Source organism: Rhyacophila brunnea, unplaced genomic scaffold (genome assembly GCF_057557595.1).
Source record: "Rhyacophila brunnea isolate RB1 unplaced genomic scaffold, BYU_Rbru_1.0 scaffold_19, whole genome shotgun sequence".
Classification (NCBI taxonomy): domain Eukaryota; kingdom Metazoa; phylum Arthropoda; class Insecta; order Trichoptera; family Rhyacophilidae; genus Rhyacophila; species Rhyacophila brunnea.
In genome coordinates, this window is record NW_028232848.1 from 26,946,279 (window position 1) to 26,969,955 (window position 23,677).

Below are 23,677 nucleotides of genomic sequence, written 5' to 3' on the forward strand. Positions count from 1 at the left end.
AACATAACTTTAAGAATTGTCTAAAACGGGTATCTTTTTTGCTATATTTGACACAATTATTGTAATGCATTTATCACTTGGTTTGAATAACTATAATAACGTTCATTTGTATGCAACATTAAAATAATTCATAAAAAATCAAGATGAATGTAATAGTTTATGAAAAATATGAAAATTCTGGTTCTGAATTAGCTAAAGAGCTTTTAAGCCTGAACCAATTATTATTAAAAGACTTAAATGCAGTAGAATCATTAGAACTTATTCAGTAAAATAAATTGTTGGCAGAATATTTTTGTGAACAGTGGACAGCAATCCGTTCCACTAAACTTCCGCCCCAATTTAAACCGGGAAACTGCTGGGAGTTTTTTTTATTATAGTTGTTGTAGCATACAGTATTCACCCCCTGAACTAGTGGCAGTTCTAAAATATTATGCGAGAAGAAGTTGTGAAACATTCACAGTTGATACAAATAAATATAATACGTACAAGTAAACCATAAAATGTGTATAAAACAATATGCAAAAGTGGCAGACAGGTCTTAAAACGGTCATGGACACAGCCCACCCTAGATTATGAGTATAGTGACCTATTGACTAGATAAACTGCTATGGTGAATTTTAAATCTCAAGCTTTTATTATTTTTTATAAATAAATAAATATATCTCAAAATTAAAATACTCTTTTACGTGCGCAATAGTGGACTGGATAACAACTTGACAAAAGCTTGGGCTGTTATGAATTAATGAAAATAATAGATAAAATAATTAATGTAATAAATAGATTACACGTACAATAAAGACAAATGGTACGAGGGTAAGTCAATAATTCCTTAGAAAAAAGCATTAAAACAGGTTTTATTTTTGTATTTTTTTTTTATTTCTCAACATAATTTCCTTGGAGCTCAATACACTTGGTTACACGTTTCTCAATTTTTTTTAAACCGTCAGAATAATAAGTTTTCGGAAAGTCCTCAAAATAAGCATTTGTCCGATCGATGACTTCTTCATTTGAAAAAAAACGTTGTCCACTTAGCCATTTTTTTAAGTTTGGGAAAAGGAAAAAGTCACTGGGGGCTAAATCTGGCGAATACGGTGGGTGGTCGACCAATTCGAACTTCAATTCTTCAATTTTAGCCATTGATCGTAAACATGTGTGAACACGGGCATTGTCCTGATGAAAGAGGATTTTTTTCCTGTTTAAATGAGGCCGTTTTTCTTCAATTTTGTTTTTTAGCTGGTCCAATAAAGATGCATAATAATCCCCTGTTATTGTTTTTCCTTTTTCCAAATAGTCAACGAAAATAATTTCACGTGCATCCCAAAATACAGTAGCCATAACCTTACCAGCTGATTTTACGGTTTTCGCCTTCTTTGGACATGGTTTGCCTTCGCAATCCACTGCTTTGACTGTTCTTTCGTCTCGGGAGTATAGTGGTGTATCTATGTTTCATCTACAGTCACAAAACGACGAAAAAATTCATCCGGATTGCGTTGCATGAGCGACAACAGGGCTTTAGAGGCCACCACCCTACTGCGTTTATTGTCGACTGTGAGCAAACGCGGCACCCATCTTGCAGAAATATTTTTCATGCCCAATTTGTCATGTAAAATAGAAATGACGCTACCTTTTGAGATCCCTGTAACCTCAATTATCTCACTCAACTTTAATCTTCGGTCACTTAACACCATATCGTGGATTTTATTGATCATTTCTGGTGTAGTCACCTCTACAGGACGTCCTGAGCGTGGTTCATCCTTTGTTGATGTACGACCACGTTTAAATTCATTTAACCAGTTATAAATAGTTGCAAGTGAAGGAGCAGATATGCCGTGAACTAAATCCAACTCATTTTTTATTTCCTTTGCTGTTAACCCTTTTATATTAAAATGTTTAATAACAACTCTAAACTCAATTTTCTCCATTTTCCATTTTTCCATTTTCCACAAGCAAATTTTTTTTTTAAATGTACGAGAAACACACAACAACCCAACCAATCTGATTGAAACTTCGCAGCATACTGAATCGGTAGTGCCGCTGCATGAAAACAAACCGCTTGCAGTACTAGTCGCGCCACCTGTCGGCTTTTCTAAGGACTTATTGACCTACCCTCGTAACAACTACCATTTTACAACGTTTTTATTAGCTCGTATTCTTATTTGTCCGGTACAAATCTTGCAATAAATTTTTAACTAACTTCCCGACTAGCTAGACATTTGAAACATTTAGAATATATCAGAACACGATGCCAATGCATTCTTTTAATACTTTTAGCCATCTCTAAGGGCAGACATGCTCAGCGTAGGTCAAAATGGAGCTTTTATTGCATTTACAAAGCATGATCCTGGACATTCCTTAAATGTTGTAGATAATCTATTTATATAATTTTGAAGCCTTATTATCCTTTATATTTATTTTTAATATTTGATGACTGCATAAAGTATTTTTATTACATAAAATAGTATTCTTTTAAACCTCTCGCTCTAATGTTTTAGAATATAGTCATATTTCAGTACATTCATGTGCAGTGGTGTTAAGATTTTTTAGATTTATTAATTTTTAAACGCATTTATAAAATCATTAGTATAATTTATGTCGACATTATTAAAGTGAAATATTTACGATAAAAAATTATATTGATAATCTCTGTGATCCTAAATTTGACAAGAATTAGGCATTTCATTATTCAAAAAATGGGCAAAATTAACACATTTCAAGATAATTCTAAAGATACTCATTATAAGCTATGTCTTTGACCATTCAAGTGTGATAAACATCCTACGAATAATGATTGCTTTATAATAATTATTGACCTAAGAATAAGGTAGTGTTTTTTTGAAATACGCCATTTCTTTTGGCATTTAATTAGGCAGTTAATTCTGTTTTGTATGAAAAGTTATTTCGGAAGAAATCCGTAATTTAATCCACTATTATTGGTTGCTAAGTGGGTGGACCTAGCAACTAAATTATTAATATTATATACGTACGTTACTATGGAAATCAAAATGACATTTCAGTATTCTATATCTGTTTGTTTGTTTGTTTTTTATTTACTTCATATTACTTCATAAAGTACAAGTTTGAGCATACCTAATAATTCAACAAAAAATTTAAAAATGTTGTATATAAAAAAATATTTTTATCTTGTAATTATTTTAGTCTAAAATTGTTGTAAATGCATTACCTACGTGTTGAATTTATTATTTATGGATTATCACTAATGACCGGAGCTATGATACTCTATTGTCGCCACAGGTGAAAAAAATCAACCCACGGTAATCCAATAGCGCTTGTACACTTACATAGATGAACTGGCACCAATAGGGTTTAAGTTAAACTATCGCGATGATAACTGTTTACACGGAAAAGTGCTGACTGTCTCGGCAATCTCATTCTTCAAGCGTAAGCGAGACGCGTTGTTGTCTTGTATTCATATTTTTCCGACAGGTTCTCCACTATCGTTCTACTACGCATGCGCATACGTCATACAAGTTGCATTATTGCGTGAAAATTCAGAAGACGCTAATTTTTTTTGATCCATGCATACAGTTTTGCAACTTGCACGATAATACGTGTTTACATTTGCATAGTTATGGTCGTGACAATACGTACTGCTGCCAGTAAACCCTTGGACGTGTAAAAGGGCTATAATCTTTAAAATTGTAATATTCCCACTTTTTATTTAATTTTCCGCATTTTAGAATGTACCGCAAGACTTGGCTAACCTCACGGGACTTCAATGGAGACGGCAGTGAATAAAAAATAGTTAATGCTCATTAAACACTAACTGAATTTTGGAAAATTCATTTTTTTTATTATAGCTACAACTACTTCTACTACTTCAGCTACAACATACGGCCGTAGCCATAAATTGACAAACTATAATTGAAGTAGGAAGTAAAATGATATTGACGCGCGTGTTTGAACATGTACCGTTTAAAAAAAAATAAAAAAAAATTCGGTTAGGTAGGTTAGGTTCAAACACGCGCGTTAACATAATTTTACTCCCTACTTTAATTATAGTTTGTCAATTTATGGCTACGGCCGTATGTTGTAGCTTAACCACTGGGGAATGACAAAAAAAATGGCGTATTTCAAAAAAACACTACCTTATTCTTAGGTCAATAATTATTATAAAGCAATCATTATTCATAAAATGTTTATCACACTTGAATGGTCAAAAACATAGCTTATAATTATTATCTTTAGAATTATCTTCAAATGTGTTAATCTTACCCATTTTTGAATAATAAAATGCCTAATTCTTGTCAAATTTGGGATCACAGAGATTATCAATATAATTTTTTATCGTAAATATTTCACTATACTGCACAGTTATGTACCGAAATATGACTATATTCTAAAACATTAGAGCGAGAGGTTTAAAAGAATACTATTTTATGTAACAAAAATACTTTATGCAGTCATCAAATGTTTAAAATAACTATAAAAGATAATAAGGCTTCAAAATTATATAAATATATTATCTACAACGTTTAAGGAGTGTCCAGGAGCATGGTTTGAAAATACAATAAAAACTCAATTTTGACCTACGACGAGCACGTGGGCCGTTAAAGGAAAAATATTACTTATGTCGCCGTTAAACGATTTTCCGAGAAATGTATCTTATTATAATTATATTATTATCTCAAAAATGAAAAATCTATGATATTTAAGTTGGTTAAGCCGAAAATTGTTTTGAAAATCTTTATAGTGCAATAAATTAATTAATACACAATTCATGTATCGGATAATGAGAAGAGTATAATATATAATGTTCTTCTTGGTTCTTGGATTGAATCCATAGTCTCGAAAATACACATATTGTTTTTCAATTTGTGTTTTGAGTCAGAGTATGGGTTGAGCAAGTGGATAATACCCATTTCTCGTAAAAACAGAAATTTGTTAATACAAAATTCCACTCTGTGGAGGCCCATAATATGATCTTAGGATCGAACATGGTCAAAAAATATAGCATTAGGCGTCAATTATAATTAAAGCTTCTTATTGCAAAGTCGGTTCATACTCAACCATTTTGCTATAATTACATATAAAACTACCAAGAATATTATTTAGAACTCCAACATAATATTATCTTTTTATAAACATTGGTGAATTGGCAAGTTATTCAAATTAATAAAAAATCATGTTTAAATCTGGTTGAAACTTATATTATTATAATATTGTAACCAAGAACTTAGAGATTCAGAATCAGGAAAATTTGTCTCTATTTTACAACGTTTTTATTAGCTTGTATTCTTATTTGTCCGGTACAAATCTTGCAATCGATTTTTAGCTAACTTCCCGACTAGATAGATATTTGAAACTTTTAGAATATATCAGACAACGATGTCAAAGCATTTTTTAATACTTAGCCATCTTTAAGCAGAATTGAATTCATTTACAGTTAATTCTGTTTTGTATGGAAAGTTATTTCAGAAAAATCCGTAAAAAGTAAAAGACCATTATTGGTTGCTAAGGGGGTGATCCTAGCAACTAAATTATTAATATATACGTGCGTTACTATGGAAATCAAAATTAAATGTAAAATGCATTTCAGTATTCTATATTTGTTTGTTTGTCTGTTTTTTATTTACTTCATATTATCAGGTAGGTACAAGTTTGATCATAATAATTCAACAGAAAATTTAATAACGTTGTACATAAAAAGTTATTTTTATCTTGTAATTATTTACTTTGAGTTTATTGATAGTCCCTTAAAAGTGAATATAAACAAAATGACAATGTTGTGATTATAGATTTAGGTAGATATTTCAAACCGAAAACTGTTATGAAATTATTCTCTATATAGGCAAACAATAATATACTTTATTGAATACAATTTTACATAATGGACACGATAATGTTCTTTGACATTAGTCACATCATTGTGGTGATGTTGTAAATGTAAAGCCACCTTTACTCTTTAGGACAATGAAAACAACACAGAGGTGAGTATTGATTTTCGTCGAAAAGGGCTGGGTAGGTAATGCGTGTTTAATGGTACTCAAAGCCAAGTTTTTTAATGTTGTGGTTTGCAGAAAAAAACTGGGTGAAAAAGATATGGCTTCAAAAAATGCCCGTGGAGAGATTGTTCGCAATTGTCACGATATTGATGGCTGCGATAAATTTCGTTCGGAGACAATTGAATTCAAAATAATGTCCATTCATACTTTAGGTTTAGTGTGAATCCATGTCAGAACTAAGCTGCCCTGATAAGTAAAAATACAGTTGGTTGTATTGAAATTGTTAGAGGAGAACTAATTTTTTAAACTACCCTTTCTTTTATATTATGTAAAATTATTGGACGGGTTTGAAATAGAGTAAGTCTATTTAGAGATTATGCCAAACTTTTTACTTGGCTCAAATTTGTATTTTTCTTTCTTTTGCTATGAAATTATTTTTTGCTTTGTTTTTTTCTTTACTAAGTTGATTCACCTGTACTTTTTATTTATATATCATATTGTGAACGTCTTGAATTAATAATTTGTAATGTGCTCAATGTCTCTTTTTTAAATAAATAAATAAATTTAGTGTTTCATCCAGTAGTTTTAAAACGTTTTTTTTTCACCATACACATTGGGCGACTTGAAAGTCAACTGAAAATAATTCACACATGATAAAATTACGTTTCAACTCCATTTAAACAGCAATAAATCATAATTTGAATAAAAAAGTTGAAATAAATCAATTATTTTTGGAATCAAGTTTTAATAATCAAAAAAATATTTAAATATAGATTTATTTGATCAATTATTACGTTTAATTTTAGTTGATCAACAAAAACCTAATCCTGAAAACTCGTCTATTGCGTAAAAATAATATTTTTTCTTGTCATCCTAAAAATACCAATTGGACAAACAAGTGAATCTGATACTGAAAGCCTGATTTATTAAATTCAGACTTTGTGCGTTTTATATGCGATAAGGGAAGAGCAGTATGATGGGTTGGAATACTGTTTTTACACATGAGCAACCGATTATGTTACTTATAACTTGTGTCGGCATGCACCGTTAATCGGGGCTTACGCCTTGCTGTGACGGATTCCGTTAGCCGTTACAAAAATACGTCCCACCGCGTGTTTATTTCTAAACAATGTTTTGTGTTCAGTTTGTGGGATGATGTTGATGAGTTGTGGTTGTGTTGAGTTGTTATCTGCAAGATAACTTAGAATTGAAAAAAAAATATCGAATACAACGTACATATAAATAATATTAATGTTGGCTGAATGAATACTAAAAATACATTGATATGTTATGTATTTTTCCTCTATAATTATTCTTTATTAAAAAGGTTTTTCATAATGACAGAAAAACTCCTTATTACTAGGGATTGCAATACCGAATGAAAATATTAATACCGGTTTTTCGGTATTTCTTATTGAATACCGGTATTAATACCGGTATTCGTTAAAACACAAGTACCTACTTATCAGTAAAATACCTATTACAATCTCTTAAAAACATTATTTGGTAGAAAAAACCTACCTACCTACATTTATCATGATAACATTTAAAAATATGTATCAATCACAATATTGTAGAATTGGTGATTTTTACAAATAATTTGAGTATATTGATAATTTCAACTAAAGCCCTCACAAAGGCTAGTTCATTAAGTATAGATAAGTGCGGCTGCAGGAAAAGCTTAAACAATTCAACACTTGTACAATCATCAATAATGTTATTATAGAATAATTGAACATTTTTGTCACGGATGTTTTTTATTTCGAAATAATATCAGTATGTTCGAGACGATTTTATAAATGGTTAATGTTATTTCAGCTATGTTGTATTCAGTCAATATTTTGCATTTTATCAGCACATAACTTTTACACTCAATTGAATAGGAAATACAGTACAAACTAATGAAGACAACATTAAATTCATTGTTAAAAACGTAAACGAGTGTGGTTTCTTAATACCGAAAATTTCCGTATTTTGGATTTTTATAACCAGTATTACGGTGTTGATAAATATTGGAATACCGGTTTTTAAATATCGGTATTGCAATATCTACTTATTACTTATTTGACTTAAAGAATATTAAATATTTAAGAAGATTTTTGAATACGGGTTTTCACAGCCAAGGATTTCAGTTTTCCTTCGATGAAATAGTATTAAATTAATCGTTCCGTCTATGGCAATTATTTTACTAAAAACATGGCCATAGCAACACGTTTGCCACCAATTAGATTTAATATCTGTTATTATACTATTATTACGTTTTTAAGTATCAAAAAGAAAATTGCTACTGGTGGAATTGCCCGTCATAATACGATAGATTAAAAGTTTACATAGAAACCAATTATGTTACAATGGAAAATTATTCTATTATGAATTAAAACACAAGTATTGTTTTCACGATAATAATTGATGGGTAAAAAAGACGATTCATTTATTTTACAATTTAACAAAATCGTATAGTAATAGGTTATAAATGACAGAATATAAAAACATGAGCAAAATGACATCAGAAATACATTATTTAATATTTTTTTTCGTATACGATCTTGCTAAGTTACACACTCAAGGAAAAGAACCGCTTATTGGAACGCCGTTGGTTTATTTCTATTCATTTTAACATATATTTAATCGTGTATATATAATATGTTTAATCGTTTGTTTACGTAATGAATTGCAAATGGCCGACAATAATAAATTCCCTAACTAGGCAACGGAACAATTCTAAACTATAATATTATACTGTATAATCGTCACGATTGCAGTATCATACTGTGGCGTAAAGGTAGTGCGTTCGGCTAATAACCGAACATTCGGTGGTTCGAATCCAATAGTGCGTTTTTTTCGGGTGAAAAAATAAATTATGTGTTACATGTCACACGTCAAAAATACACTCTGATCTGATTGCCCAAACGCGCCAAAAGAAGTATAACTTAAAAAAATAGGTTGATTTAAAAAAGTCTGGCCCCACTAAGTTTTTTTGATGGTCATATTTGCTATATAATTCTGTGAAACCATAGAATACTTTTCATCGTAGATGAGATCTTGTGAAATTGTTCACAGATGGATTTTTATTTGGTCATCCCATGAATAATATAATTTTTCGAGTCCAATGATGATGTGTTATAAACGATAGATGAGGTAACCCCTAATTTAACGATGATAAAATCAGTTAAGAAGCTCCTGTAAACCTATTGAAGGATTCATTGTCATCTGCAAAATATTGTTAAGGTTTTTACACTTCTTCAATAGATTTCTATGATTTATTGGAAATCAATCAGCAAAAATGAAATTGCATCTTGCACTTTTCACATCTTTCTATTAGGAAAATTGTTGCTGATAATAAAAAATGGATTCAGTACAATAATATTAAGCATCGAAAATAATGCATTATGCGCAAAGAGACCTCCATCTCTACAGCCAAAGGGAAGAATTTATCAGATGCAGTCCGTTTGGTGGGATATGGAATGAACTATTCATTATGAGTTGTTACTAATAAACTAAAACACAAAAACCGATTGTCAAAAATAGCACAATTTGATAAGCATTTCTTGTAATAACTACTAGTTAAAATCGTCATAATTAAGTAGGATGCACGTAGTTTAATTAATTAAAGCACATTGGCGGGATTTCATTGGTTGTACAGGTTCAAATTCCGTCGGGTATCGTATTTTTTTTAGAGATTTTTTAGTTATGTTTGTTCAATATATAGAGTGTTACATTCTCAAATCTTGTGAATTATTCGTTGAACAAAAGATTATTATTGTATTATATTACTTATAATTGGACCAACCATGAACGTTAAATGATACAATTATTTAAGAATACTACATTCTTATTATTGAAAATACTTAATTTATGTTGCAAAAAATATTCGTAATGACTGGGACTTGAACTCACATCTTTCACCATGCGCTATCCGTACATGCGAAATAATTCTAATGATAAGGAAATTATCCTAGATTTCAAATGCCGCCAATGGCCGACAACCAGTATTATAATTAAGTATATAACAATAATACTATAAATAATCATACGCGAAAGGACAAAAAGCATACAAACGGAAACATACAAGGGTTTGCGATGGTGATAGAGTTCGTTAAAAACCTCAATTGGAAATGGACTGGACACATAGCTCGAAGAAGGGCCAATCGCTGGACAAATTTATTCATCCAATGGTACTCAAGAGCTACAAAATGTCCGATAGACCTAGAGACCGCTGGATCGATGAAATGGTTAAGTTCTGCGGAAGTACGTGGCAACGCAACACACATGATCGAGAGAAGTGAAATCAGCAGCGGATAGATTCAGGCTGATGATGATGAATACTATTTTCTTCTCTTTTCTTCTTCTTCAACCATGTCAGATCCTAATAGGATCATAAATGTGCCTCCACAGAGTAGAGGTTTGTATTGACAGATTTTGTTTTTTTACGAGAAATGGATGTCAACCACTTGCTCAACCTATTAGGTCCATACCCTGATACACGCAAATTGAAAAACAATATATGTACTTGCCAGACCCAAGATTCGAACATTGGACCCACGGGGTTATAGTCTAACGCTTAAGCCGCGAGGCCACCGTGGGCGATACTAATACTATTACTAACATGATTATAGATGGTGTCCGTTGTTAACAAAGGACTTGCAAATAATTATTATTAAACGGTCAGTATTTATTTACAAAGTCTTTACTACTGGAAAAAAATATTTTCAGTACAGCGCCAACCTAGGGGCGGCAGGTTATATGAAAGTATGGTGAAGCAGGCAAGTATGGTGAAAAAGTATGGTGAGGCAGGCTGGTAATCAATTTGCAGCAAAATTTCCCCGTTAACATTATATTATATGGGTACGTTATAATGACGAAAGTAAATCCTCCGTGATGCCCTGCATTTTTTTTATCGCGTCGCTATGTCTCGTAAGTTGTCGGCTATTGTTGGCCTGCTTCATTCAGTTGTACGAGAAAGCCGATTACTTGACCTTCTTTTTATTTAACACCTCTATGGCGCCAACAGTCATACTAAAATGTTTTCTTTATGTGATATCGTCGCTATAGGATTTGTTTCCCGAATATCCATTTTTGTCGAAATCGACATTTTAATGCAGTTCAATTTCTTTTATCGAACTCTACCGAAATCATTAATAAAAACAATATATTTTTATCTAGGAACAGAGACATTTTTTTAAAAAACCCGAATACGCCATGTTAAGTTACAATTACTCCGTGGTTTTCTCCCGAATGTCCAACTATTCGTACCTGAATATCCAAGTTAATTTCGGTCGAAATATATCTCTGGCTGAGTGTTTATTTCTCGAATATGACTTTAGCCAATCAAACCGCGCTCACGCCGTGCATCTCGCTCCCACATTCACGCTGTCTAGCTCTAAAACAATCACGCCCACTTTCATATTTTTCCGCCGTCTGGAGACTTCTTTCAAATTTCGTCTTATTGATATTGTTTTTAACGTTACTGTTGTTTTAATAGTGAATTCATCAAATTTGAAGAGATCATTCATAGCTGATACACCACCAGTTCGCCCTGAACTTACAATAGAGTTGTGGAAGTGAGTATTTCAACCTAAATAACTGCATTTTGTTTTGATAAATGACACAAAATCCCAACGGTTATATGAATTCTAAAGTATGACCCGGCAACTACTATGACGTAAAAAATAATTATTATTTCAAATTATTATTAATCAAACATTGTTTGTCTTTATTTTACTTTTAATCAAGGTATTTCTATGAAAATAAAGGCGATGCTATTATTTATTTTTGAATGCGCTGATAATTAATATTTTAATTTAATATGTATGTTAGTAACTATTTATTTGGTGGCTATTATATACTTAGGATATTGGTACCTACCTAATATTAGCAGCCAATGGTAATTAATTTATACATGCTATTATTTTGTGTTGTTGTTCCTTACAATAGTAAATATATAATATTTATTTGGTGGTTTGTAATAAGTTTATTTGTCAATTATAGAAATATATATATATATATATATAATAATATACAGATATATATAAATAGATTTTTTTTTTTTGGAAAAAGTATTAATATAAAATTGTTAGCAAGTACGAGTAAGTACCATCATAAAATATTGGAGAAATGACCGTGACGTCGGTTAGTAATTGAAGTAGTAGATACCTTATAATATATTTTCTCAGAAGTGATTTAAAAAAAATATGTAAGTATGTTCAATTATTAGAATGGTACATTCTTAAATCTTGTGAAATATTCGTTCAATAAAAAAATAGTTAATTACTTAAAAAACTATTTTATTACTTAATCCGAAAAAAAACCGAAAAAAGCGATTGCCGCGTGTTATTATTACATACGAACTTGGATAATTACGATCATTAAGTATTTAAATAGTAGAGGTAATTATTAACAATTATCGTGTAAATAAATATAACATTTGAGGCGCGTACTTTTTGACCACTCAGTAATCTGTGGGCCGTGCAGCAATACGCTACGGTCTTAAATCCCGAACGTCCATGTTTTGTCCCGAATATCCATTATTCTAAGAGAGCGCTAAAAATTTCCCGAATATCCACAGTGAGTACTTGTAAATAAAACGCATTTTCTGTGCATTTAATGATTTATACCAGATTTATACCTTGGAATCTATTCTTAGATAATGTTGCAATCATACAGTATAGAAAGAATGATTGTTACATCTACTGATATTAAAATATACGACAGTGAAATTTGTTTTTCGTCTCCTGTAAAATTGACATTTGGTCTATTCGGGAAACAAATCCTATAGCGACGATATGACAAAAGTGTTGAAAATTTCGAATATGTACAATATTGATTGTTATGTTATCGTTATCATGTGATCAAAAATACCGTCTAGCCTTCTGCTAAATAATGGGATAATGAACCTTATTTTTATTTATTTGTATATGGAGGTCATATTCACAGACCTACCCATTTAAATATTAACGTGTAAATCATAATGACAAAATAAATGGTCGTAGAATGTTAATCCATTAATCATGTTTTGGTGTATTATTGTAATTTTTTGATTACAATATAATGTTAACCGAAATATTCAATGTATTATTATCATCACCTTAATATTACACTAAATAATTTTAATATTATACTCGTACAGTAGGTATGTATATAAATTTATATTGTATCGTATTCAGAAAATTGTATATATTATTATAATATACAGTTATCACGAGATCTTTTGTATCAGAAACAGATGACGTATAGAATTGTCTAAATAGATAACTCAAAAATACGCAATACTGTTATATATTATTTAAACTGATTTATTAGAAGGTGTTCACTCATTTAGTGCTGACATCGCGACTGGCGCGTTTGCATTAGTTGGCCATTAGATATAATTAACATGATATAAAAGGGCGGACGTGCTCAGCGTGGGTTAAAAAGGAGCTTTTTTTCTATTTTCAAAGCATGATCCTGGACATACCTTAAACGTTTAAAAAATCGGTTAGGTACATGTTCAAACACGCGCGTTAACATCATTTTACTTCCTACTTCAATTATAGTTTGTCAATTTATGGCTACGGCCGTATGTTGTAGCTTAACCACTGGGGAATGCCAAAAGAAATGGCGTATTTAAAAAAAAACACTACCTTATTCTTAGGTCAATAATTATTATAAAGCAATCATTATTCGTAGAATGTTTATCACACTTGAATGGTCAGAAACATGGCTTATAATTAATATCTTTAGAATTATCTTAAAATGTGTTAATCTTGCCCATTTTTTGAATAATAAAATGCCTAATTATTGTCAAATTTGGAATCACAGAGATTATCAATATAATTTTTTATCGTAAATATTTCACTATAATAATGTCAATATAAATTATACCCATGGTTTTATAAATGCGTTTAAAAATTAATAAATGTAAAAAATCTTAACGCCACTGCACATTTATGTACTGAAATATGACTATATTTTAAAACATTAGAGCGAGAGGTTTGAAAGAATACTATTTTATGTAATAAAAATACTTTGTGCAGTCATAAAATGTTTAAAATAAATATAATGGATAATAAGGCTTCAAAATTATATAAATAGATTATCTAGAACGTTTAAGGAATGTCCAGGATCATGCTTTGAAAATAGAACAAAAACTCCATTTTGACCTACGCTGAGCACGTCCCCCCTTAGGTTAGCAATATATGTAGATATATATCAGATTATGTTTGAGACAATAACTTGTTATCAGTCTGATTTGATACAGTTATTGAATGCAGTCGATGCATCCTTATTTATAGTTGAATTTAAATTGAATTATTGAAAATCTATTTTTATTCTATATAAATAAACTTTAATATTACGTATGGCATTCTCAGACGACAATATCCATTGGAAAGAAGTTTGAAACAATAAGCGATAAAGATGTATTGTATTACAGTCGGTTAGATTGATAAGAACAATAGTGTGATAAAGAAAATCTTTATCAAATGCATTTTCAGCCATTCATTATGCATGCTTATCTATTAATACTTGATAAGAAAAGATAGGTTTAAAGCTGCGGGGCTAAAACAATACAAACAAGAAAAAGACAGAAGAAAATAGGTAGGAAAGTAAAATTATAGTATAATATATTCTATATAATATAAAATTCTGATTGATTGTAAAGTAAATTAACAAATGGTTGCTCGTAAGTATCGAATCGTAACAGTGTCATTATCCTATTTTTGATACTAATCAATAATAAATATAATTATATTGGAACCTTAACTTAAATCACGTACAAATGCTGTGTCATTTTTTTATATCAATGCTATAATGACTACCTGCTTCCGGTACTACAGCTAGCAGCGAACTGCATACGTACAATTTACAATGGAACCATACAGTAAAACTAGCGAAATCGCGTGATTTTGTCTGCGTGAATCACAGAAAAAAAGTGGACAAATATATAGGTCAATAAATATACTGATTACAAATAAACGTGCGCTCTCTACCTAGCCATTATATGAATATTACGTCACTATCACACATAAATAAGAACTCGAGCGAGCCTACGCGACAACGGTTGGATTTTGGCATGCGCCCGCCAAGTCACGTCTTACCTCACCACCGTTGATATCTGATTACTTCGCTTACTCGTGTAGAATTGTCGTAAGTGTGATATTTTCGAGTAAAGTTATAGTAACTTTAAAATCTTTTAAGACATCGAGATAAGTAAGGAGAAAAGTAAAACTTAAAACACCTCAGATAAAGTAGTTGTTAGAAATTATTTGTAAGAAATATACTAGTGGATGTAGTTTGTTTGCTTATGCGCATACACCTCGTAAGTTAAAGATCTGTGTTTTAAGATTTTCTGTAGGACTTTTCGAGTAAGTATGGTACTGAAGTGTTATTATTATAAAAAAACTTGACACACCCCTAATTCAAATGATAAAAAATCCCTACTCTTTATATAAACTAGATATTATTTATTCTGGTTTAGTCAATGTTGAAAGTGGTGGAGTAAAACTTTAATGTCATTTTTACGGTTCATATTGAAACGATACCATGCTTGAAAAGCTCACCACAAAAGCTTTTAACATAGTTTTGTGTTGACATACCTTTAGTTTTTTTATATTATTGTCTTCCACCGTGCCAGTCTAATCATCCCGTTGTAAAGAATACAATATAGGTATAAGGGTTTGTAAATCCGGGACAGAATTTTTAATATCGGGATCACGGGATTGTGAAAATACTTTTTTTTAAAAATTCAAGTGACGATTTTACACTATTTTACATACATAATACATAACATTGGTCATCCAAAAAGGCTATAGTGAAATGTGGCGTGAAAATGAGTTTTTTTGTCAAGTTGTATTATTTTGAATATAAATAATTACAAGATAAAAAGAACTTTTTATATACAACGTTTTTAAATTTTCTGTTGAATCTTATAAACTTGACTTGACTAGTTTAAACGATCAAAAAAAATTGTACTTGATAGAAATACTGAATAATGAAATGTCATTTCATATTGATTTCCATAGTAACGCACGTATATATTATTTAATAATTTAGTTGCTAGGACCCCCTAGCCATCAATAATGGTATCGAAATAACTTTTCATACAAAACAGAATTACTTGAAAATGAATTCAATTCAACTTAAAGATGGCTAAAAATATTAAAAGAATGCATTGGCATAGTGTTCTGATATATTCTAAAAGTTTCAAATGTCTAGGTAGTTGGGAAGTTAGTTAACAATCGATTGCGAGATTTGTACCGGACAAATAAGAATACGAGCTAAGAAAAACGTTGTAAATATTTATTTCATGACATAGATAAGACTATTTTTTGATAGTAACTATATATTACGAATTTATTTAAATTATTATTTTAAAATGATATATTATAAATTGCTTAATGGCACCTTACCAAGTAACATAATATTGTGAAATACGTTAATTTTTCGGTGTGGTTGTAAAATAGTACGATTATCAAGTGTAGAAAAATACGGGATAAACTTATACACGTTTTGCATGCATATGCAACGCATATTCAATATCTGTAATATTTGTGGACATTCATGGATTTAATTTTATTGGGTTTATTAGTTTGAATAACTGACGTTAGACTACGGTTGCTACGATTTCCTCAAGAAATGCCTCAACATGGTCATTCTTTTTTATTAAATCAAATTTCGGCTTTCAGAAAAACGACAAAATTATTATTCACAATGTGAATGCGGAATAGAACTTCTTTTTTTAGATCTTTAATATTATTTAGTAACACTCTCGTAATTGATGATTTTAATTTATTCTAAATTTAATACTTTTGAATATAATTTATCATCCCAAAAATCCGTGAAAGTTTAATGATAGTTTTTAGATTTAAATATGTAAAAATGGTGACCGTCATCCTTATTCCCCACCTACTCAAATCCCCTTATTTATTATTGTCACAAGACCAAGTGACCGACAGTTACCGGTCATGAATCGACCGTGATTGCGAAGAACATTCAGTTAGGTCAAGTGATATCCAGATATCGGACGTGTTGCAAACTCGTTAATAGCTTAGCCGTCGTTAAATACCGAGTGACTCGAAACGTATCTGTTCGACCTTCGTTGCACTAAATCTATTACGGTTTGAGCAAACATCGCGTCTATATCATCAATCCTGAACTTATCATCATCATTAATCAACCTTATAATATATCCCGAACCGGCCCCAGCGTGCGCCAGCCCTCTCAACATAAAGGTCAGCGTCTGGCATCCTGTGTAAACCCTCCCCCCCTAGATCCGTAATCCACCACCAGTATTACCCTCAAATTACAGTCCACTGGTAAAAGCGCCACCACTATATTAATTATAAAATATTAGGTTTCTTTAAAAGACACTTATTTAATTACCAAATACATGTATTTTAAATAATCCCGGAATATCTCGAATTTCGGCTTTGAGAACTTAACCGGGATTCCGGAATTGCTAACCCTAATAGTTGTACAGTAACCACAATGAATATTTAACCTGCAGAACACGGGTTTATATCATCAACGGGAAATATTACTCACTTATAGTTTTAAAGTCCTCTTTTTATGTTTATCTGCACTCTCGTTGAAATTAACGCCTTGCTTTTTGCTTGCATAAACAAATAAAGTAAACATAAAAAGTGCTTCTTTAGAAAATAATATAAAACAGAATGAAACCTTTAAAAGCTTTTTACATATACTATATCTTCAGAATATTAGTATGAATATAATTATTCAACTACTTCGAGGCTGGGCAAAAAAAAATATGTACTGAGTGAAGTTATTATTCTTTTGCAAAACGTTTTTTTTTTGTGAATAATTTGACATTTGAAAAGAACAGGTAAAGTACGTAATGTAGTACAAAATACAATTTAAAATTATTATTATTTCATGTAATAAGTAGCTTATTTTGCTTTTTGTTGTTTTATTTATAACGTAATTGTAATAATTATGGTGCTGAGAATTAAACAAATACAAGTGCAACAATTTGAGTAAATTTACTTCAAAGTGAAATTACTGTTTTCTATATTCTGTTCAAATGCTTTAGTGTAATTTTTTTATGAAAAACAATATATATCTTTACGTTTATTAATATATTTAGTCAGAAACGGGCCACATAGGGGTGTTAGGGGTGCGAAATACTCGAGCAGCAGAATTGTGGGCGTGGCAAAAGATCGAAAATTAATAGTCTTTGAAGGAAAATGTTTGAAGTAAAAACTTTCAAATTATCGCTGTGCTAGTTCAATACAGTAACAAGTAGAAAAACAGTACTTCTGAGATATCGCATTTTTAAAGTTTGGTGTGGTGATATAAATCACTTGAAAGAAATTTAATGAGACAAGAGCCTAAAATGAGTTTATTGAGGTATCTTGTTTTAGTTTGTAACATGGACATTAATAATTTATTAATCAAACTTAGGAAATCAATGATTTTTGTGTTACTGCTTTGACTTGTTATTGCATTGAATTGAAACTTCAATAATATTTTACCTTTTTAAATAATAACTCAAATAGATAGTTTTATTTTTATTATTAATCAACGTAAGGATACAATAAAAATGATGTGAAACATATAAAAAATAGGTAAATTGTTGAATAGAAAATGAAATATCGTAAAAAATAAAAAAAATAGTTCAATCCACTCTTCTTTTTTTACTCTGAATCATGTTCTTCACCCCGAGATTGACTTGATAAAGCTTCCAGATTATTGTAAAATCCGTGATATGGGGTTGGAATTAAATTGTCCCTGCATAACGATAGGTCACATTTTTTTGCCAATGTAATTTTAGGACAGCTATCATAGGCTTTGGGCAAAATTTCCAGTGAGCAACTATCAGGGCATGTCTGACGTCCTCTGCGCGATCTGTTCCCCAAATTTACGTCAATTACTTCAAAATTTTCTATAGAATACGAAGTTTTGTAGAGCACCTGATCAGGGGTTGACTTGTCAAACTTGATAATTTTAACTTCATTCCATGATACTTTCTCGTTTCTTTGGTTTTTTTGGAGATTATTGCCCATTGACACAGTTGCTGCTTTCCAATCAATAACGTCAGATGTGCCCATTTCACGGACATTGTATGGTTGCCCAGTTTTTTTGGCCATTTTTGCCAAAGTTACAAATTGGCTCGGATGATAGAGAGGACCACTCTTCAAGGCGAGTTTTTTTGCCGCCTCAATCCTCGAGTGCATACAATCACCCTCGTTTTGCGTATGCCCTACAATTAGGTATTTGTGAACAATGGTCTCAATATCTAGAGATTTTATGGCTTTCAAATACATGGTTATTAAAAAATTGGTTTTTATTCTGTCCGACGCAGTTGTCGGAGTAAAACACAACAGACTTTACTCCAGTGCATTCCTCCTTTAAATAATTCCACACACACGTTGCAATTTCATTAGCCCCTCTCTTGGCTAGACCCTCATGCCAGATTGTACAATAACCATTGGCAGACCCTATATCAAACATTGTAAAGTTAAACACATTCAGTTTCCTTTTATAATAAAATGAAGATACTTCGCCACAAGGAAGTGGAATGACCGCCTGTAGATCATAACACACAACTTTTAAAGTCTTCGTGTTATTTTTAGCCGCAACAGAGTCTTCTTGTTTCTCTTTTCTGGCAAGTTCTTTCTGCTGCAAGTGAATGTCGTATTTTCTCTTCAAAACTTGCTGTTCGGTTTCACAACTATTCTCCCATTGTACACATAATACACAGCGGTCCTTTTTAGGTTGGAAGAAACCGATATTAAACTGGGTGTTGAATATGTGGGAATATTGTTCTTTTTTTACAAATCGCTGACCTGAAGAATTACATTTTTCAATGTATAATCGGTACATTGTGGCAATGTTAAGGTCACCTTGGATGAAGTCTCTATTATTATCAAATCTGCAGTAATGTGAGGGCACTCGGGGAAAAGAGTTTATGTGTTCAATTACACTATCTTTCAGTGATGAAGGCAATGAATTTCTATTTAAAAGGTGCTTTCCTCGTTTGTCAATAGAGACACTACCGTGATCATCTGTTTTATTTTTTACTGTAGTTAAGTAAGTGGAACTAATATTAAGTGTGTCCATGAAAAATTTTTTGCAGACTCTGTATTGCTGACCTTCGTTTTGAAACTGAAATGCGTAATTTAGTGAACGGTTACTGTTTTCTTTCTGATATCTATACTTTGGCTCAATCACGTTAATAGACTTTGAAACAAAATCGCGTTGACGAGTGATATCACACATTTCATAAAACATTTTAAATATTGATTCCCTTATAGTTGAATTTATATTCTCGTGGCATTTAAAATTACAGCGTTCAGTGCATCCAGGCTTAATTGATTTCGCAGGAACAATTCTACCAGATTTGGTTATATACTCTTCACCAGAATTAACCTTCCTTTTCTTAATATTTTTTTTCCATGTATCTGGCTTTGGAATAACTTTTCTAGGACGCTTCGCAGCAGGAGCGTCTTCAAGTACCTCAATGTTAATTTCCGATTGACTCTCAGTTGGAGAAGTTTCAGTGGATCCTTCAATTGGTATGTTATTAAGTTCAACAACCTCTTCCGATGATGACTGTTGAGAGATAATTATATCCGATAATACAGAATATCCTGTATCGTAACCAAACTCACTTATACTTGTGATTGCCTCATTGTTTAAAAAAGCATAATCAACCTCCATCTCTGCCACATTATATTGTGCCTCCGTGTTCATGTTAGCATCCATATCCAGTATAAGTAAATCTTCTATCACCTCAGCATCAGATTCCAGAATCACCATCGGGTCACTTGAAGTATTTTCTCGATCACATACAACATTGTTTTGCTCTTCACCTACTGTCACTGTAATATTCTCCCGTTGAATTGATTTGTCGATATTTACATTATCGCCAGTTGATGTTGTTTCACCCTAAAAGTGAAAATAGACAAAATAATATTATGATAATGGATGCACTGATAATATTTGTTTGTTTTATCATCATATTTATTGCCAAAACCATAATTTTAATAAAGCCTAAATGTAGAATGACAAAATATAATTTTCAAATTGAAATATTGAGGTTATGATACTAAATATTGAGCATGTTTTACTTACAATTGATTCAGCTGTACAGGCCAACAACATCATTTTCCCTCTGCTTTTAGGTAAGCTTCTTATTAATTTATCCATAATTATCGCTATCGCAAAAAACTTTTGTCTTAAAACTATTTAAAACACTTCAAACTCACTAACAACACTACCACGCTAACTGTCAATCTTGAATGAATTGTTACTTGTTACTATATTCAGGGCGGGCAACGCATTTTAGTTGTAGTTTCCTGAGTGTAATACAGTAACAAATCTAAAAGTTATTGTATTGAACTAGTGCCTACGTCTTCACTGAAGTAAATACTGTAATATTTTGATATGTTATTGTATTGTATTGAGAATCCTAACAAATTATCACAGTGTTATACAAAAACGTTGAGGATATCTCAATAATAATATTTAATTTCGTTATGTTACAGGGTTACACTGCTAAAAGTCGATACTTGGAATCCAAATCAATAATAAGTCAAAAAACTCATTTTTTTTATTGTTACAGTATTGAACTAGCACAGCGTTATGTACATTGCTATGATTTTTTAATTTTTTTTTAGTAGTTTTATCATTTTTATACACTATTACTATATAATTGCTGATATAAGGAATTTATAATTTTGGAAATGTATTGCAATGTCTTGAAATAACGGGAGTTTTGATATTAATCAAATGTCAGATCGTTTCGAAGGACTGTGCAAAAGAGATAAGTAGATAAATATGGATAGATTCTTTTATGATAATTTATGACGTTCACATGTCTCTTATATCGCTTGTACGTATGCATGAATTTACTGCCAGCAATAGCGTGGAAATTAAATTACCGCGAAAATAACTGTTTACACTAAACAAATTCTGATTGTCGCGCCAATTTCATTTTTTCAGGTGCTAGCAAGACGCGTTTATGATCTGCGCAGTGTAATTCGTATTTTTCGTCAGGTTCGTGACGATCGTTCTACCGCGCATGCGTACATATCGTGCAACTAAAATAATACTAATTTAGAAACCGCTAAACTACAGCCACGATGGCCGAGCGGCTATCGCTATAATGTCATTTCTCAGGTTTGAATCATATTATGTCAGGCAAATACATATATTGATTTTCAATTTGTGATTGGAGTCCGAGTATGGAACTAATAGGTTGATAAAATGGTTAACACCCATTACTCGTAAAAACAAAAAATCGGTTAATACAACCTCCACTTAGGGGAGTCATATTTATCCCTATTTAACCATTATTATCAAACATGCTATAAAAAAAGAATTTTTCCGATCAATGCATCAATGTTGCAACGTGCACGATAATCAGTATTTATATTTTACCACGTTTTTCTTAGCTCGTATTCTTATTTGTCCGGTGGTCGTTTATCCAGTACACATTTTGCAATTGATTTTTAACTAATTTCTCGACTAGCTAGACATTTGAAACTTTTAGAATATATCAGAACACGATGACAATGCATTCTTTAAACACTTTTAGCCATCTTTAAGTATAATTGAATTCATTTTCAGTTAATTCTGTTTTGTATGAAAAGTTATTTCGGAAGACATCCGTAATCTAATTCACTATTATTGGTTGCTAAGGGGGTGGTCCTAGCAACAAAATTAATAATATATACGTGCGTTACTATGGAAATCAAAATGATATTTCAGTATTATATATTTGCTTGTTTGTTGCAAAATAGCAAAAAAAAAATGATTTGCTGACAATTGCCTTATTTGTCTTAAATTATTAATACATAGAATTATCAAGTTTATATAATTTAACAGAAAATGTATAAACGTGGTTTATTAAAAGATCTTTTTATCTTGTAATTATGCATTTTATTGTCATGGAGGCGTCAATACATACTTCTAGGAGTAAATCCATTCACGTGTAAACGGGCTATTAATTTTACTATAGTCAGTTTGTATTACCATTTTTATAATTCCTTGGTCAGACATAGAACGAACTAATCAATCATTAAAAGATTTTTGATAAAGCAACTTACATTAAAATATGTCTAAAGTGCAATTTACGCCCACGATGGCCGCGTGGCTTAAGGGCCGGTCTATAGTGTCGCGGGTCCCAGGTTCGAATCCTGGGTCTGGCAAGTACACAAATTGTTTTTCAATTTGTGTATGAGTCAGAGTATGAACCTAATAGGTTGAGCAAGTGGCTGACATCCATTTCTCGTAAAAATAAAATCTGTTAATACAAACCTCCACTCTGTGGAGGCCCATATGATCCTTTTAGGATCGGACATGGTCAAAAAAAAAAAAAAGAAAATGCAATTTGATTTTTTTATGACATATTAGTGTAACGGATAATCCGGAAAGACTGAATGTTTTAGGTAGCCTTTGGGGAAGAGGAAAAGCTTACTGGGGTAGCCTTTAATATATATATTTATTTAATCTATTCTATTTAATCTCAAAATACCATGGTGGGTCAAAGTTTTGGACTAGCAGAACATAACTGCATTTTTAAAGTCATGATGATTCCCAGCTAGGTGCTAAGAAAGTAGAGATAATATAATAGGTTTATGAAACCATTGTTAAATTGATAAAAGTATCTACTTATATCGTTTATATTTCCGACCATGTCCGATCCTAATAGGATCATATGGGCCTCCACAGAGTAGAGGTTTGTATTAACAGATTTTGTTTTTTACGAGAAATGG

The 23,677-nt window shown here is 31.3% G+C and overlaps 1 protein-coding gene across 1 annotated transcript; it reads right to left on the minus strand.

Annotated features, from left to right (window-relative positions):
• Positions 1-18,834: 18,834 nt before the first annotated feature.
• Positions 18,835-21,170, minus strand: LOC147072879 (uncharacterized). The gene is made up of 2 exons (XM_085946196.1): positions 21,033-21,170; positions 18,835-20,846 (listed from the first exon to the last, which is right to left on the minus strand). Exons 1-2 carry the CDS (start codon positions 21,105-21,107, stop codon positions 19,188-19,190), a joined length of 1,734 nt encoding a protein of 577 aa, XP_085802322.1. The 5' UTR covers positions 21,108-21,170; the 3' UTR covers positions 18,835-19,187.
• Between the last annotated feature and the right edge of the window lie 2,507 nt (positions 21,171-23,677).